Genomic DNA, 20349 nt, shown 5'->3' on the forward strand with positions numbered 1-20349 from the left:
CATGAAAATTGTCTCAGGGAAAATATATATTAACAACCTTCTAGATTATCTTCTATAGGGAATCTCAAATTTAATTAGTTTAAAACTGAGTTCATTATGTAGCAATGTACCATTGTTCCTTTTCTAGTATTCCATACTTTGCTTAAAGGCGTAGTAATCCATGCAGTGGTTGGTTCTAAAAAGTTTAGAGTCATCAATCTGTCTAAGGGAAATAAATATAACCCATTCCAATCCAGCCTCTAGCTTAGCAAACATATTTCTCAAAATTTTGGCCAAAATTTTATTTTTATTTTGAGATCATCATTTCATTGTGATATTTTTCCCGTGTCTGTCTGCACCATCAGGTAATGGGTCCTCAAGGGGAGTGATTATGTTTTATTCATGTTTTTATCATATGTGTCCCAATTTGCTCATTTTCCCATCCTTCTGGTTGAGCACAGGGCTTGGTCAACAATAGATGTTCAATAAATTTTGGCTATTATTATTGCAATTGCTAAATGTTTGAATTAATTTCTGCTAAATTACACAGTGACTCAATACTCTTAAGGAGAGATTTGGCCTCATGAATAGATCATAATACCCTTAGCCAATCAGTATCATGCTAGTGAAGGAGATAGGTCATAGACGTGAAAAATTAACTAGATAAATAATCACCATTCAAAAGATTGGGACAATATTATACCTTTTGTTCTGTACCATTAACTTGCACTTCTAACTGGCCAGCTGAAGTTGCTGGTTTTTTGACAACAGTCTTTGAACTACTTAAAGATTGATAAATAACATTTGCTGCAGGTCCTGAAAGTAAATGAGAGAGAGACACCATAGTTTTTTAAAAACAACCTATTGAAGTGTAACTGAAATACAACAAACCACACTTATTTAAATTGAATTTTTTTTTAATTTTAAAATATGTCTACAACTCTGAGGCTATCACTGCAATCAAAATAACTTTTACAACACCATTAAAATTTTTTTCATCTCTTGAGAAGTGTTTTATTATATGGATAAATCACAGTTTTTTATCCACTTACCTACTATTTGGGTTGTTTCCATTTTGGCCTTTCCCAAATAAACCTTTATGAACTTTCATGTACACGTCAATTATGTAGACATGAGTCTTCATTTCTCTTGGGTAAATACCTACTTGTGGAATGACTGGATCATATGGTAGGTATAAGTTTAACTTTTAAGAAACACCACACTGTTTTCCAAAATGGCTATACCTTTTACCTATCATTCACCTGTGCATCAGAATTTCAATTCTTTCACATTCTTGCCCACATTTATAAGCAGAAGAAAGAAAAATAGTAAAGATCAAAGTGAAAATCAAAGAAATAGAAAAAAAGAGAGAAAATAATGAACCTAATAACTGATTCTTTGAAAACTTCAACAAAAGCCAGATTGACCAGGGAAAAGAGAAGAAAAATTTTCAGCATCAGGAAGATTAGAGATAACACCACAACAACAATCTATAGAGAATACTAAAAATAATAATAAAGGAATATTATGAAAAATGCATGGCAGTTAAGTTTAACAATATATACAAGTGACTAATTCCTTAAAAAACACAAACTAATCTCATTCATGAATAGTTGATATGAAGAACTACATATCTACAAAAGAAATTGAATATGTTAAAAAGATGTCCAGAAAGAAAGCTCCAGGCTCTAATGACTTCATTTCTGAAGTATACCTAAGATCTAAGGAAGAAATCACATCAATTCCACACAAACTCTTCCAGAAAATAGAAGAGGAATGAATTTCTTTCCCAGCTCATACTTTGAGATCAAGATCACTTTGATACCAAAATCACTGATAGGTATTACAGGAAAAGAAAACCTCAGTAAACATCTCCCCATTAGCAAAGATACAAAAATCATAAGTAAAATAAATTGAATCTAACAATACATGATAAAGTTAATGCATAATGAATGAGGTTAATCCATTACTCATTAAAAATAAGCCAAAGTGATTCAGAACAACATTAAAACATAAAAAAGAAAATTTAGATGGTCATCTCAAAAAATGCAGAGAAAAATATGATAAAGTTCAATACACATTCATGATCAAACCTCTTTGTGAATGAAGAATTTGAGGATATGTCCTTCCTATGATAAAAGTTATCTTCAAATCTCTAAAGATGATACTCTAATTTATATTGATAGCTTTCCCTTAGGTGTTTGGAACAAGATTAAGTTGTACACAATCATAATTTTATTCAACACTATCATGGAGGTGCTAGCCAGTGAGAAAAAGAAAACGAAAAGTGATTTCAAAGAAATCACAGAAGAATATGATTTCAAAGAAATCATAGAAGCTAGAAAGCTCAGTCTAAAATTTATTAGAGATATAAGGGACCAACAATCAGCAAGTCAGCCTAGAAGAACCATGAATGTTAGAGAACTCAAATTGCCAAATTTCAAGACTTATTACAAAGTTACAGTAATTAAGAGAACACTGTATCCACATAAGAACAAATAAATAAAACAGAATTTCCACTAACAGTTCTGTCTGTATATCTATCATCTATATATGTTCACTTTATCTTTGCAAAAACGACAGTAAAACTCAATGATATTGAGGCAATTTGAATGTGTACACTATAAGGTTGAATAATCCTGTCTTCCCAGATAGCAAGGAAGCTATCAGAAATCATTAGGGTTATGTCACAAAGGACTCAAGAATTATCTTAAACGGAGATCACACTCACCAAAGCTATCAAACTTTCAGCATGAATAGGCACGGTAAGAGAACTGTATTGAAGCACTTTCAATTTATTTAAATCTATAAATTCATAATGACATAAAACAAAACTGGTTGCTCACTGTTGGAGGATGCTACTGAAACAATTAACTATTTTGAAAACTGATAAATGGTGGTAAAATATTAAGCATCAATCTGCTTTTCTGAAGTATCTTGTACACCACATTGTAGCGAAGTAGTAATTAAGAGGAAGTTCATTTTATACAAGTATTACAGTTAATCCATGAAGAAGGAATCATAGATTTAAAATATCCCTTGAGGAAGTGGTGATGCAACATGGGGGCTTAAGTGGGTAGGAGAAGAATGAATGAAACAAGATGGGATTGGGAGGGAGACAAACCATAAGTGACTCTTAATCTCACAAAACAAACTGAGGGTTGCTGGGGGGAGGGGGTTTGGGAGAAGGGGGTGGGATTATGGACATTGGGGAGGGTATGTGCTTTGGTGAGTGCTGTGAAGTGTGTAAACCTGGTGATTCACAGACCTGTACCCCTGGGGATAAAAATATATGTTTATAAAAAATAAAAAATTAAAAAAAAATAAAATATCCCTTGAGGAAGTGGAGATGCAATATGGGGGTTTAAGCGGGTAGGAGAAGAACGAATGAAACAAGATGGGATTGGGAGGGAGACAAACCATAAGTGACTCTTAATCTCATAAAACAAACTGAGGGTTGCTGAGGGGAGGGGGTTTGGGAGAGGGGGGTGGGGCTATGGACATTGGGGAGGGTATGTGCTATGGTGAGTGCTGTGAAGTGTGTAAACCTGGCAATTCACAGACCTGTACCCCTGGGAATAAAAATACATTATATGTTTATAAAAAATAAAATAATAATAATTAAAAAAAATACCCCAACTTTGCAACCCGTAATTAGTTCATGGATCTAGGCCTTGAACATAAATGGCTGCTCCATTACAAAGAGAAAGAAAAGGAGATATTATATGCTGCCTGATGGGGAGACTAACCACTATCTATGAATCAGTCTTGTTAGAGAAACAACCTGTGAATGGCTGCATAAGAACACCCTGACCTCACCTCCTCCCTTGGACACACTAAATCTCCAGCTACATCTAGAACAATTCTTTCTAAGAAAGAGGTAAAAAGGCCACATTTGGTTGAGAGGAGAGGCAGAGATGTGGTCAAGCTGAGAACCCACCCCTAGTGCAGCAACCCACAGGTTAGAAGGATTTCACAAATATGGAGCACATCAATGAGTTTGAGCTCTGTAACCTTGGGACCTGCACTGGAAATATGAGCCCCAAGTATTTGTCTTTAAAAGTCAACATGGCTTATGTCTAGGAGATTCAAAGGACACTGAGAAACAAACTCTGTTCCTAAAGGGCTTGTGCACAGACTACTTACCCTGAGATCCAGCATGAAAGCAGCAGGCTGAAAATGCTTTTAGACCATATGTGGTGGAGATCCACCGGCTATTCTGCTGGACAGGCAAGGTCTATTCCAACTCTCTCTAGGGAAGGAGGTGCTGGTTGGTGCCATTTTTATACTCTCCTCCATTTCTAAGTGCTAGCAATGCCAAATGCCATTTTTTTTTTTTTTAACTCTCTTAACCCTCTTAGCACTGCTTCTATGGCCCTGCCCCATGAAAGCCAGTGGGTGGACTTGCCTGCCCCAACGCTCCACTGTGGCCCTGCCAAAGTCAGCAAGTACACATAGTTCACAGGGACACCTTTGAATGCCTGTCTCTGGTGGCCAAGGGGCCCTCTGTTTTGGAGTCCCACGGTACTGAAGCAATCATAGAGTTCTTGACAGGATGCTGCACAGACAAAAGGTGAAACACATCCCCAGTCTTCTTTCAACCACTCCTTTAAGACTGGAAGAGATAGATGTTTTGTCTCATACATAGAAGCAAAGAATCAATCCAATTGAGGAAATGGGAATGTGTTCCAAATTAGACAAGAAAAGCCCCCAAAGAAAACTTAAATGAAACAGGTAAGTAATTTACCTGATAAAGAGTTCAAGATAATAGTCACAGTTCAAGATGCTCACGGATCTTGGGAAAAGAATGCATGAACACAGAGAGTTCAACAAAGAGAGAGAAAATATAAGAAAGTGTTAAACATAAGTCACAGAGTTGAAGAATACGGTATCTGAAATGAAAAGGGCACTCTAGGGATTCAACAGCGGACTGGAAGAAACAGAAGGAAGGGCTAGTGATCTGGAATACAGGGCAGTGGAACTCACCCAAACAGAGCAGTAAAAAAAGAAAAAACAAACATTTAAAAAGATAGATTAAAGGATCTTTGGTAGTTTTACTGGAATGCCAATTAGACAATGACTGAGCCACCCAGGTGCCCCAAAAGTGTATAGATTTAATTAATACTTTACAGGAAATACAGAAAAAAAAATAAAATACAATTTTTACATACAGATACAATCAGCAAAAGTCCAGTCTGTGAGGAACTCACAAAACAAGCAACTCAGTTTCTTCAACAAATGAATTTTAAAAAAGGAGGCAGGGACGGGGCACCTGGGTGGCTCAGTGAGTTAAGCCTCTGCCTTCAGCTCAGGTCATGATCTCAGGGTCCTGGGATCAAGCCCTGCATTAGGCTCTCTGCTCAGCAGGGAGCCTGCTTCCCCCTCTCCCTCTGCCTGCCTCTCTGCCTACTTGGGATCTCTGTCTGTCAAATAAATAAATAAATCTTTAAAAAAAGAAGAAAAGGAAGCAGGGAGGGAGAGAGAGGGGTATATGGAAGGAGAATCTATTAGGTTACATAACAAATTATTGCAATGCATGTCAATGTACATTCAAACTAACATCAAAATATTTTTGTGACATTTATGACATCATTGGAAAGTTGAATCGGGATTAAATATTTTATTATATTAAAGGATTATTTATAACATGTGATAATGGTTTTGCTGTAATGCATTAAAAAATCCTTATCTTTTAGATACATATTTACATATTGATGGGCTGTGCTTTGGAAAAACAAGGCAGTGAAGAGAGGTTGAGCGTGTAGACAAAAAATTATTCATGAGTTGTTGTTGAAGTTGATGATAGACACATTAAGGTTACTGCTGGTTTTTATTTATTTTTGAAATGTTTAATGAGAAAAGCTAAAAAAGTCATTTACAAGACTGGAAATATTTGCTCTAAATAACACAAAAAAATTAACATCAGCCTTATTGATTTCAGAACTTCTGTCATCAAAAGATAAAAGGAAACAATAGAAAAATAGAAATTAGAAGTTATGTATTATACTACATATATGTATATAATAGACAAATGTCTAGTATGGCTTTAACCAATTTTATTTATTTTTTATTTATTTATTTTTTTTAAGATTTTATTTATTTATCAGAGAGGGAGAGAGGGAAGACAGCGAGCACAGGCAGACAGAACGGCAGGCAGAGGCAGAGGGAGAAGCAGGCTCCCTGCTGAGCAAGGAGCCCGATGTGGGACTCGATCCGAGGACGCTGGGATCATGACCTGAGCCAAAGGCAGCTGCTTAACCAACTGAGCCACCCAGGCGTCCCGCTTTAACCGATTTTAAAATCCATAGGAAAAAGAAAACCCAAAAGAAAAATGGACAAAAGATTTGAAAAGATAACTTCTCAGAAGGGAAAACATGACCCAGGAATCCTATATTTAGGCTTATACCCCCTAAAGAATCTCCTCACTGTGAGTACCATGAGATTTTACACACACACACACACACACACACACACGTGGATGTTCAGTGCAATATTGTCTGAATAATAGATACTTACATCAACAGAAAAACAAATGTATAAATTGTGGTATAAGATCAATAGTGAAATGAAATAAAATGTCAGGCAGCACAGAGATAAAAAAAATTCTGAAATGCTGAGTATAAAAAGCAAGTCACATGAGACTGGATACAGCAGCATATAAGTTACATTAAAATATTTTAACAGTATCTATGTCTGTATATATATATATATATGTAGTTTGTAGTAAATATATTTTAAAAATAATGATTAGACAATTACCAGATTTGCACCAGATTTGTAGTTCTTTCTGTGGGAGAAGGAAATCTGCTTTAAAGAAATTTGGCAAAAGATATAAACTTATAGCTTAAGGAAATTTAGTGAAACTTAAAACAGAAAAAAAAAAGAAAAGAAAAGAAAAGAAGAAATCCACACCAAGACATATCATAATGAAGTTGCTAAATCTATTTCCCACCCCCAAAAATCTTAACAACCAGAGAAAAATGTCACCTTACTTACAGAGGATCAACAATTCAAATATGGCTCATATCTCATCAGAACCATGGAAACACAATGAAATGGAACAACAGTTTTCAAGTTCTGAGAAAAAATGTCAATGTATAATTCTATATCAAATGCAAACACTATCATTCAGGAATGAAGATAAAATAAAGACGTTCTTAGATGAAGGGAAATTTAAGGTGATTCAGTGCCAGAAAATTTGTTCTAAAAGAGATCCGAAGGGAAATTCTATAGGCTGAAAAAAATGATACTGGAAAGAAACCTGGGATATCAGAAATTAAAGGGAATTGAAAATGGTAACTATCTGAGTGAATATAATGGGCTAATCTTCTACTTAGTTATTTAAATTTATTATATTGTCTGAGTGGATGTTTCATGTATGTAGATGTAATACAAGGACAACTGTAACAAAGAGAAGAGGGATAAGGAGTCATATATAATGGCAAAATTTCCGCATTCCACTTAAAGGGTTAAATATCTATTAATAGTTGATTGTGAAAAGCTAAGTACATTGTTAACTGGACCAACCACTAAAAAAAAAAAAAAAAAAATCTGTATAAGGAGGCATAATAAAACAATAGTCATGGACAGGGGTGCCTGGATAGCTCAGTCAGTTGAGCATCCTACTCTTGATTTCAGCTCAGGTCATGATCTCAGGGTGGCTTGGCACTCAGCAGGGAGTATGCTGGCAGATTCCCTCCTTACCTCTCCCTCTGCCCCTCCCCTGGCTCACACTCACTCTCTCCCTCAAATAAATAAATAAATCTTTTAAAAATATAGTCACGGACAATTGGAAAACAAATTTTAAAAATGTCATGTATAATAGTACCAAAGAAATGAAGTACTTATGTATAAATATAACATAACATAAATATATATATAAATATATATATACAAATATAACACAACAAGATATCTATGCTGAAAACTATGAAAAGACAACAGAAATCAAGTACAACCTAAAGAAACAGTAAGAGATATGATATTGTCTAATGATTGGAAGACCAAAACCTTTAAGGATTTCTTTTCTCTTCAAAATGATCTGTAGATTGATCTAATGTACCTCATTCAAAAGTCCCAGGATATTTTTTGCAGACAAGCTGATCATAAAATTTATATGCAGAAGGCAAATGAATTAAAACAGTTCTTAAATTTTGAGGGAAAAAATAGTAGAATTATAGTACCTGATTTTTAAGACAGTAAAAAGCTACAATAATCAAGATAGCGCAGTATTGGCAAAGAGATAGATGCATAAACTGATCAGTGGAACAAAATGAAAAGGCAAATAACTGAGAGAAAATATTTGCAAATCACATATCTGAAAAAGATGTGTATTCATAATACATAAATAACCCCTTAAGCTCAACAGTAGGAAAACCACCCAATTAAAAATGACCAAAAATTAAAAATGAGCAAAATCCTTCAAAAGATAGTTTACCAAACAGAATTTATGAAAGGCAAACAAATGTGAGATGGTCATCATCGTTAGACATTAAGGAAATGCAAATGAATATCACAATGAGATACCACAACATGTACTAGAATGACTAAAATAAAAACTTGCTAAGACACCTGGGTGGTCTTTTTTGGGTGGCTTCTCTCTCTATCTCCTCTTCCCCCTGCTTGTGTGCTCTCTTTCTCTCTCTGCCAAATAAATAAAATCTTTTTAAAAAATTGATGACAATACTGATGGTTGCAGGACTGCACAGCAAATGCATCTCTCATGCATTACTAGTGGGAATGCAAAATAATTTTTATAAGATTTTTAAAAAGATTTTATTTATTTATTTGACAGAGATCCCAAGTAGGCAGAGAGGCAAGCAGAGGGAGAGAGGCGGAAGCAGGCTCCCCGCTGAGCAGAGAGCCTGATGCAGGGCTCAGTCCTAGGATCCTGAGATCATGACCTGAGCCAAAGGCAGAGGCTTTAATCCACTGAGCCACCCAGGTGCCCTGGGAATGCAAAATATTATAGGCATTCTGGAAAGCAGTTAGATAGCTCTTTATAAATATAAACATATGTTTACCATATGACTTGACGATCCCTTGTTTAGACAAAAAGCTGACTATAAATACTTCTGATTTTTTTATTCATAAACACCAAAACCTGGAAATAACCAAAATTTCTTTCAGATAATGAATGTATACACAATGAATGTATACACAAATTCTAGTGCATACATACAATGGAGTACTACTCAGAAATACTAAAGGAGTAAACTATCAATACATGCAATAACTTGAATACATTTTAAACACTGAGTGAACAAAGAAAGACATTATGAAATGTCTACTTTTAGATTCTATTTATAAGACCTTCTCTAAAGACAAAAGAACTATAGTAATGAAGAATAATCAGTGGTTACCTAGCGTTGTTAGTGGGAGGGAGGAAGGTGTGACAGCAAAAGGAAATTTATAGGTTTGATCCCTGAACAATTGTCACAGACTGATATCCTGGCTGAAAACAATATTTTCCATCTACCATCCTCTCCTAATAACACTAGAATTTTTGCCATCAATAGAACCAGTCTGTGTTGCATTAAACACTAGAGTTTTAGAAGATTATTCTATGTGAGATAACTGCTGTAGAAACTGAGAATTTAGTTTTATTGTCTATATTTAGTAGAGATGGGGCTGGTATTGTCATAATTTTGTATGTTGTAATAACTACTGTGTCTTTTAAAAAAAACTGTTGAACTTTAAAAATAGGACCCATGAAGCTTAGTATTGAATTAACTCAGTGGTCCTGAGTGGAAGACAGCTTCCACTAAAGCAACCTTGTCACTCCTTGGTTTCTAAGTCTTGATGAGACTGATCACATTACATTACCAGGGTGGAAAGATTTTGGACTTTTTTTCTTTAGATTTGAACTGATAAGGCCAAAGGAATTTTAGCTTTTTTTTTTTTTTAAGTTCAAATATTTATGTATTTAAATTATTTTTATTAGCTTATAATGTATATTTGCCCCGGGGTACAGGTCTGTGAATCATTAGGCTTGCACATTACACAGCACTCACCATAGCACATACCCTCCCCAATGTTCATAACACAACCACCCTATCCCTACCTCCCCACCCCACCCCTCAGAAACCCTGTTTGTTTGTTGAGATTAAGAGTCTTTTATGGTTTGTCTCCCTCCTGATCCCGTCTGGAATTTTAGCTTTTATACTTTAATTTTTCCCTGGAAACTTGATAGTGGGAGGAGGATCATATCGTTCAACTTTTAATAGTCTCATATTTTTGATAGTATATTATTTGGAGGAGTTTTATGTTGTAATTTGGGCTCCTTGTTTTATCCATGAGCCTACTAGACAATATCAAGTAACACAGTATGAGACAAATAATAAATAGGGTTCACAGTGGTTTTGGAGTTAATTTCTGACCCACTTAAGAGTTTTCTAAAATCATTTTGAGTGTTATTAAAACTGTTTTGCAATTTGTTAGGTTTAATATACTGCTTCTTTAACAGCAATAGACTCTTCATTTGATTTTTCTAAAATGATGACATAATGTTAAGTTTAGAACACTAAATCAGTAACTAGAGATCAGATTCTGAAAGCAATAGAGATTTTGTCATTACTGATACGCATCACTCTAAATCAGTTATTTGACAACAAAAAACAGAAGATTTAAGCATTGAAAGCATTTATGCAAAAGATGCTATCCAAGCTCAGTCTTTCTCCAAATTACTACTTAGTATTTCTTATCAAAATATGCAATTACCATATGCTTCTTTACTTGCTCTCTGGTCACCAACAGTGTAAATTAAGTTTATATTATTGTAAGTCTTCTTTTTCTTCTTTGGAGAATAAGCTAAAGAAATGTAATAAAACATTTATTTTTAATAATAATGATGACAAAATTACCCAAGATAGTCTATTTCTTCATGCCCAAGGGGAAGTGAGCCTTATGCTAATTTGTAAATATGGCACTGTGGGGAAGTACTGGAGAAAATGGAGAGATGTGAAATGGGAAGACAATTACTCTTGAAACATTATCCTTCAGTTTTATTGTTATCATTATATATATTATTAATTATATTATATTATTTTATTAATACATTTTATATATATATATATAATTACTCTTAAACATTATCCACAAAGATATACTTGGAGGGACAGAGTTTTCTTCTTGTAGAGAGAAAAGTGACACACAGACCAACTGTAACTTATCATTTCCTGTCTGTGGGGGGAATGCCTACCATCATAGCTACTGGCTTAAGACCCACTAGTCCATAGTGACTCTTGTAGTTCTTGGGTGTGCCTTCCAGCCTGGCATAAGCACCTGCATACATATTTTTCCTGTATGAAAAAGGTCATTGTATTTCCTGTTTCTAACCATTTACTTAGGGCAAAAGCTCCTCACATCAAGTGTACTCAATTATACTTTCATCAAAGAAGTTTTCATTAGAGATGTAAAATGTGAGAGTGAACTGTCTCATTGGGGAAAATTCACCTAATATTCCCTTCTCATTCTCTCTGTCTCTCTGGAAACTGTCAACTTAATGGAAGATGACAATGTTACTTGGAAGTATAATTCAATTTCATTTGTAAAATAGATATTCTCTGTCACCTTGGTAATATAAATAAAATTCATTTGCATCTTCTTCAGAAGAGGGGTTCTGAGGTAACAAATGTCTAAAATGTCTACTTAAAACTCCTTTCCTACTAAGTTAGAAATTTAGCAGTTGAAGATGTAGGGATGTATATTGTTACTAAAGTGTTTTTTTTTTTTTTTAACATTTTCTTAATTTGCGAGAGGAAGGGGGGAGGAGAGAGAGTCTGAAGCAGAATCTACACTGAGCACAGCTTGATCCCTTAACCAGGAGATCATGACCTGAGCTGAAATCAAAAGTCAGACACTTAACTGACTGAGCCACCCAGGGGCCCCTAAAGTGGTTTCTTTTCTGAAGTAAGAGATTGTTGTCATTATTTCAATGAGCTGAATAGGTTGAATTAGTCCATTTAGTATATATATATATTTTATACACACACACACACACACACACACACACAGTACTCTTTGTTCTGTGAACAGAAAAGTGGTAGTTAGAATATTATGGATGAGATTAAGAGTCACTTATGGTTTGTCTCCCTCCCAATCCCATCTTGTTTCATTTATTCTTCTCCTACCCACTTAAGCCTCCATGTTGCATCACCACTTCCTCATATCAGGGAGATCATATGAAAAAAAAAAAAAAAAGAATATTATGGATGATTAAGACACAGAAAGTATGTAATGAATGAATGTATGGAGACTGATACAAAGTACTATAAAGGATTTAAAGGAGAAGGAACTTCCTTTTTTTTTTTTTTTTTAGATTTTGATCATTTATTTGACAGAGAGAGCACAGACAGGGGGTTGGCAGGTGGAGGGAGAAGCAGTCTTCCTCCTGAGTAGAGACCCAATGTGGGGCTGGATCTCAGACCCCTGGGATCATGACCTGAGCTGAAGGTAGACACTTAACCAACTAAGCCAGCCAGGAGCCGCAGAGAAGGATCTTGCAATTAGGGTTATATTAAGAAAGACTTTGTGGAGTGTCATTTATTGTGGAGCTAAACGAACTGTGGGATAGGGTTAGATGGACAGTGAGCACAGCACTCCAGACTAAGAAAATTAGACAAAGAGAGGCACATAAATAAGAAAAGTTACTTGTGTTTTAGGAATAGCCAGTAGTCTCATTTGATTGGACAATGAAATAAATTGACTGCTTATTATGAGCTAGTGGTTTTGAGATTTTTATGAGAATTTAGGAATATTCTTTTCTTTTCTTTTTTAAAATATTTTATTTATTTATTTGACAGATAGAGATCACAAGAAGGCTGAGAGGCAGGCAGAGAGAGAGAGAGAGAGAGAGAGAGAGAGGGAGAGAGAGAGAAAAGGAAGCAGGCCCCCTGCTGAGCAGAGAGCCCAATGTGGGGCTCCATCCCAGGACCCTGGGATTATGACCTGAGCCGAAGGCAGAGGCTTTAACCCACTGAGCTACCCAGGCACTTCTAGGAATATTATTTTCATTTTCAGATGATGAAACTTAGCTCACAGAGGTAAAGTAATTTGTCCAAGCTATTTACATGGCTAGATAATGGGAAAGCAGGGCTTGGGATTCAGCAGTCTGGCTCCAGAGCCTAAGCACCTCAGCCCTAGGTCGTAGCTACCTTGTGAAATGAAGTGTAAAAGTCAGAATAAATGAAACAAGATGGGATTAGGAGGGAGACAAACCATAAATGACTCTTAACCTCACAAAACAAACTGAGGGCTGCTGGGGGGAGGGGGGTTGGGAGAAGGGGGTGAGGTTATGGACATTGGGGAGGGTATGTGCTATGGTGAGTGTTGTGAAGTGTGTAAACCTGGCAATTCACAGACCTGTACCCCTGGGGATAAAAATATATTATATGTTTATAAAAAATAAAAAATTAAATAAAAAAATATGTAACATAAGCAAACAAACAAAATAAGTCAGGTTTGGGTTGGGCTCTCAATGGTGATGAACATTTGACTCAAAAGTCTGAACTTCATTTAAGAGGTAATGGGGATTTTTACATTTTGGGGCTGGAAGAAAGCCTCAGGACAGATTTAAAGTTTAATGAGTAGCCACATGAAAAATGGATTTGAAGTAGGTAGAAAAAAGAGCCGATGGAAACTAGCTAATAATCTACTGGAGAAACAGGAGGAGGCTCTCGCCTACAAACAGGATTGATGGGATAGAGATAGGATTGATGGGATGGAAGATGATTTTATTCTTTCCTAATACTACATAGTCATGATAACTCAAGCAAGGCTACATTTTTTATTCTGGCCATTAAATTGTAATTAATATCATTAATTTATTTAATTTAATAAACTCACTATATTTTATAATGTTATAAATAAAAGAAAGCTGGTAGAGATTCGGCATGGCAAAGTCATGACTGGATGTCCCTCCTTTAACTCTTCATTTCCTTTTTTTTTTTCTTTTTTCCTTACTTTTTCCTTCTTCTCTACCTCCTCCTTTCCTTATTCCCCAACCTCCTGCCCCCAACCCCCAACCACTTTCTTCTGGTATTGCCCTTTCTGGCTGGCAACATAGTAGATTACCATGTTATTATATATTAGCAATTATCTTACATGCAAGTTTTTAAAGTTTCATTTATACTTTTTATGCTAAAAAGTCTATTATTTTATGCTAAAAATACACTTTTTTTTTTAGCATATGTAAGTTGGTTAGAACTGCAATATAGGTGAGCTTGTCTACTGAACCACTTGATAAGATTATTTTACTTTGTTTTAATTTTTACATATATGTCTGCTTTTCAGCTTGAACTGTAATAGAGAAATGCCTAGAACTGTGCCTAGCACAAAGCAGATAGCAATTTTACAAACAGAATTTTGTAAGCAAACAGAATTTTACAAAAAGATTTTTATGTAAATATATAAATAAGAATTTTCTACATAGCTCTATCAGCTTTTAATATTCTTACATTCACAATATGTTCCACCTTGTCCTCTGTAATGAAATGTGTCATTTCTCATCTCTTCTCCTTTAAAGTTGTTGTCTTGCATCTTTTGTAAATGATAAGCCATTTTTTTCTCTAGAAGGGCTTGTTTCTAAAATATTAATATATATATACATATAAGTTAACATCAGCTTCCTGTTTAAAAATGAAAGACAAATATTTAAAGTGTGAGAGTGTATATTAGAAATCAAAAGTCACTCCTGTCTTGTGACTTGTAAAGTTACATGTACAAATTTAGGAGGGCAGTGAGGGGTAAATTTCCATCTGTAATCAAACATGAGCACTTAGATACAGTTACCTAAGGTACACCTTCAGGGAACTGGTCCCATCAAAGATGAGGTGGGGTCTCTTAATCATAGCTATCCTGCAGAGCTTAGGGAATTTCTAAATCATCCTCAATGGGAGGGATTCCTGAGTAACTTAACCAAAAACACCCAGGCCGACCAAAGATACACGTAATACATGAAACGTGTCTTCCCTTTGTGAATCTCTGGGCTAATATTGACCCTAGATTTCTCAGAAAGGAAATGACTGTGCAGAGAAAGAACCTTAGAGATCCTCAAAGGGCTCCCTAGAGTATTATTAGCAAGAGATGGATCAGTACAGGTGTGTGAGGAAACTAAGCAGGGCCACAGAAAGGACAGTACTAAAGCATTAGGGAGAAGAGTGCTTGGCACCTATCTATCATGCCTATTTTCACTAGCCATTTCTTCTTGAAGAACTTTGTCAGTGACAGGACATTGTGTAGATTTCTAAAATGGATTTTGCCTCAGTGGTGGGGAATAACTAGTGTCAGATTGAACATGGCCCTGGACCTTCTTAACAAAGACCTATAACAATCAAACTGTTTCCAAAGAAATTATCTACATTCAAGGAAAAAAGCTAAAGGATATTTAAAAGAATATGAAAATATTCAGCAACCAAAATGTAAAATTCACAATATCTGGCATCCAGTCAAAAAATACCAAGCATAAAAAGTAGCAAAGAAATATAACCCATAAAATGAGTGATCAATCAATCAAAACTGACCCATAATGACACAAATGTTAGAATTAAAGATAAGACTATTAAAACATAAGAAAAGATATAGAAGGTGTAAAAAGGAACAGAATCAATTTTTTAAATGTATGAGGTGAATAATATAAGATATGCATTAATAGTAGAATAGACATTGCAGAAGAAGAGATTAATTAATGCACAGTCAGGAAAAGAAGCCATCCATAAGGAAACAAGGAGAAAAAAAAGTTACAAAATGAAGGGTATTCGTGACGTGTGGAACAACATCAAGCAGCCTAATATGCCTACAGAGAAAAAGAAAGGGCAAAAGAAATATTTGATAATAATGTCCATAATCATTTTTCTACACTATGTTATAACAGAGGTTATAGTCAGGGCAATCAGGCAAAATAAGTGAAAAATGGATCCACCTTCAAAGGGAAGAAATAAAACCACCTTTATTTGAAGACAAGATAATCATTTCTGTAGAATATCAATCGGCATCTAGAAATAAATTCCTAGAATAAGTGATTTTGTCGATGAAGAATACAAAATGAATATAAAAATATGCTTTTCTATATACTAAGATCAAATAATCAGAATTTTAAATAGTTGGTAAAAATACCAATGATAATAACATAAAAATTATGAAATATCCAGGGATGAATCTATCAGAAGATGTTTAACACCTGTAAACTGCAAAAATTAATGGAGAGATATTTATTTCATGGGTTGGAATACTCAATATTATCAAGACATCAACTGTGCCCAAATTGACAATAGAATCAACATAATTCTAATCAAAATCTTGGCAAAATTTCTTTGTAGAAATTGAAAGGCTGATTCGAAAATTTATATTGAAACGTAAAGGGCTTAGATTAGTCAATACAACTTTAAAATAGAACAGGCTTAGAAGGTCAGCACCACTAATTTAAAGAACTGTTAAAGGTATAATAATCAAGACAGTATAATAGACAAATAGGTCAAAGAACAGAAAAGAGTCCAGAAATCAGTCTATACAACTGATTTTTGATAAAGGTGCAAAGGAAAAATCTTTTAAAGATTTTGATAACTGTAATTTAAGCACATACTTTGGAGTGTGTGTATATATATATATATATATATATATATATATATATCTCAACAACATGTCAATGTGAAAAAGATTAATCTCTTGTATTAAAACATGATTCAAAAGAAACAATTTAGAATAACTCCACTGGAAATATCTAGAATTCAAATAGCTCTGCCAATAACCTGGCTCAGGCAGCCTGTGGTGTTACCATGCCTAAAATCAGTGGTCATGTCTAATGGGCTCTCCCAGTGCCGGAACTTGTCCCATCGCACTAGTTGTCACTAAAATTGGGCAGGACTCCTTGAATAGTAATTGGTATCAGAGACCTGATAAAAAAGAGGAGACCTGGGACATTCTGTTTCTCTCCAAACCAGATACTTCCAGAGATGTTTGGAAGAAAAAAAAATCAACGTGGAGAGAACGCTCACTGAAAAGAGGGGTAAATACTGGAAAATAAAAATTACGCTAAAGTGGAATAAGCTGAGCTCACCATACCAGCACTGACAATACTAAAAGGTGTATGTAACAAAATTAGAATAAAAGCTTATCATACATCTTTAAATTCAAAATATTAAAAAAATTTCGATGTAGTGGTATGTATCAATATAACCAAAGTATGTGTATCTTATGCCACCTCTGGGTTTGTCAACAATAAGCCACTGAAATTACTTAGAATTTTAGACAAACATTAAGTGATATGGATAGTTATCACTGTTATTTTACTAAATAAAAAACAATCTACAAAACACCCTATAAGGCATAATAACATAATTTATTTATTGTAATAAACTTTCATAGAAATATTACACAATGTGTGTGTATGCCACATAATAGGGTGATGCTGGGGTTACAAATATTTTTTTTTCTTTCCTTTTATATGGTTTATACTCTACAATCATAAAATATTATGTAGTATTTAAAATTAAAAAGTTATTCTAAAAAAAACTAGCTGATGGGAGATATTGAGAACTTTTTCCAAGAAATTCTGAGTGTCAGAAAAATCAGTTTATCATTTTTTTCTAGAGGAATTACAAATATAGTTTATGGTGTGAGATAAAGTTAAAAGCAGTTGTATCAAATAGGACAGTACTTTTCAGATTATTGTCAGAATATAATGGGACAAAATATAGTGAACTTCATAACTTTCAGTTTTGTGTAATGCATATCATTTGGGGTAACTGGCTGTTTGTTACCTCACAAACTGTACTACCAAATATCAAAGCTGGCAGAAGCTTCTTAAACAGTCCCAGTTAGAGGTTAAAGCTCATCCTACCTTCCTGTCACTCTCTTCTCTGCTTCTACGCCGTTGTTCCTCTATCCTAGCTTCTCTTTTAACATCTTCTCCAATCCTTGTCAGAAGTAACATCTCTTTATTCTTCCATTCCTAGAGAGCGCGAATGTTACTGTACTCAGTACCTGTTCACAATAAACCTTTGTATTCTTTCCACCACCAACAAGCAAATTAGAACAAGCAAGGGACCTAACAGCAATCTGGTCAGGCATAATTAAAGTCATACATAGGCTTTAGGATGGGTTTTTCTTACAGACTCCTATTACGAATGCAGGCATGGTTAGTTTTTTACTAAAGCTAAATTTAAAGAATTTTCCACCCTCTCATGAGGACTTTTGGGGAGTTAAAGTGGCTAGTGACTTTCACAATCATCTCTTTAATAGTAGAGATTAGCTCAGATAAATAGTTTGTGGTGTCAGCCTCATTATTTTATGTAACAACTTGTATATTATAGCTGGGAAAAAAGATTAATGTGGATAAATGATTCAGACCTGAAATTACTTCAAGAAGTATAATAGAGAAGTAAATTAATTACAAATGAAGCAACTGTATACAATTTTTCTCTAAATATTTTAACTTTATTATCTCACCTCTTCAATTTTTCTACGAAGGCTAAGTTTTCTCCTTGTGTATTCTCTCTGTCGTCTTTCTTCTCTATCCATCCGAATTAGGCGTTGCTCTTCTGCTGTGTGCTCAAGTTGTTCTAATTCCCTATTTATCATATCCAAATATCTAAGTAAAAGTGCAAATACAAGTAAAGGTGAATTGCTTCTTTCCCTTATAATGGCATCATTTCCGCTTTGATACTCCCAAACCACCTTCTAGCTTGCTTTTTATGTCTTTTTTTTAAAAAATATTTTATTTATTTATTTGACAGAGAGAGATCACAAGTAGGCGGAGAGGCAGGTAGAGAGAGGGGAAGGGAAGCAGGCTCCGTGCTGAGCAGAGAACCAGAAGTGGGGCTTGATCCCAGGACCCCCGGATCATGACCTGAGCTGAAGACAGAGGCTTTAACCCACTGAGCCACCCGGGCACCCCTACTTTTTATTTCTTAAACTGCAGGAATTTTTACAGTTTTCTTATCAGCTCTGCTCATGGACCTTTAGACCAGCCTGACCCACCAAACTCACCATAGTTCACTCCTTATGCAAATCTCCCTAGTATATAAGTATCTCTTATTATGGTATGACCAATGATAAAATGTGGAGCAAATTTATTTTAAAAAATTTTCACAGTAAGTATTCGTAACTTTGTACATTTAGGAATATGGGGTTGCAAAGAAAGCTAAAATAACTGAAACACTGACTTCAAATCTGGAAAAACACCAAAAACCAAAAAACAGATCTGAGTTTCCTAAGAAAAAGACATGTATTAGGTCTGCTGTAATTTACCAGGCCTTGAACGAAGAGTCTGGGTCTCTGGTATGTCAATCTGTTTTATGGAACGACCATGAAATAAAAATATGGAATATAAAAAGTCAGGCACTGCAGCCCAATCTCTCACTTTAATGAAGGAGGAGGAAAAAGACCAATCATATCCCTTTCCTTTCTTCTTGATCACAGAATGGTAATGATTGAATGTTAGTAAGTAATATCCAAAGACTTTAAGACAATTTAGAGATGATGCATATTTATATTAGCCTTAGATAAAGTTTCGTTTTTTGACTTTTCACTAATTTATTCAAACTTAATGCTATCAGTCCTTGAAGATGATCATAAGAAGCTACTGTAGAAGCATGTGCTAAAGATAATTTTCCTCCATCTCCTACAATAGGAAGGACTTTGGATCTGATTTTGCTTTTCCAGTTATCAGCTTAGATTACCTTTTGGACTTGCAGCAACCCTGTCTTTTCTGGCAGAAATTTCTCTTTTCAGCTTTGCCACCATAATTTCCCAATTCCCATAACTCTTGGTCTCCTTTCCTCTCCAGAGTGGGGACGGTAGTAGAGTTAAGTAGTGTCTAGTTCTCTAAAAATCCTACCGTCAATTCTTTCTAGTATCTTCCTACATATTTGGGTCCACAATATATAAATGCAACACACATTAACTTTAGTCTCACCTGTGCCTTATTAATCTTTCCTGATCTTTAACAGATTGGGTACCTTCCTGTAACAAAAAATTTTGGAACCGTGCAACATCAGAACGTCTAGGTATTTGACTGTTTTCCTGTAGTCTATTTACTTGTTTTGCAAGCATTTCCTATAAAAAAAAATTGTGTTATCATATATACACAGAAACATAAATGTATGCAAATTTGACTATGTATATATAAAATCTTCATTTTACATTCCCAGAAGTAAAGCTGTCCTATCACATGCTTAGAAAATTCCTGTACTTTGTGAATAGCTAATTCTGTTTAGCTATTATAGACAAGACAGCCAACCCAAAATAAAGATCTTTCTCTGAAAATAAATGATTAATATTTCATCTTATTTTTCTATCCATTCTGAAAAAATTAAATGATAATAAGAAAAGAGGGGAGGAGAAGCTCTAAACATAAGGGGGAAACTGGGTAAA

At 34.8% G+C, this 20349-nt stretch overlaps 1 protein-coding gene across 1 annotated transcript in view; it reads right to left on the bottom strand.

The window, feature by feature from the left end:
• Window positions 1-20349, bottom strand: part of FSIP2 (fibrous sheath interacting protein 2) — an 86802-nt gene that overhangs the window by 60237 nt on the left and 6216 nt on the right. Inside the window, exons 5-10 of the mRNA XM_082690936.1 lie at window positions 19892-20031; window positions 18424-18565; window positions 17816-17926; window positions 14436-14562; window positions 10699-10788; window positions 683-795 (exon numbers count right to left, since the gene is read on the bottom strand). Coding sequence (XP_082547062.1) covers window positions 683-795; window positions 10699-10788; window positions 14436-14562; window positions 17816-17926; window positions 18424-18565; window positions 19892-20031 — 723 coding nt within the window. The remainder of the gene's footprint in view (window positions 1-682; window positions 796-10698; window positions 10789-14435; window positions 14563-17815; window positions 17927-18423; window positions 18566-19891; window positions 20032-20349) is intronic.

The sequence above is a fragment of the Mustela nivalis genome, assembly GCF_964662115.1.
Source record: "Mustela nivalis genome assembly, chromosome: 11".
In the NCBI taxonomy this organism is placed as follows: domain Eukaryota; kingdom Metazoa; phylum Chordata; class Mammalia; order Carnivora; family Mustelidae; genus Mustela; species Mustela nivalis.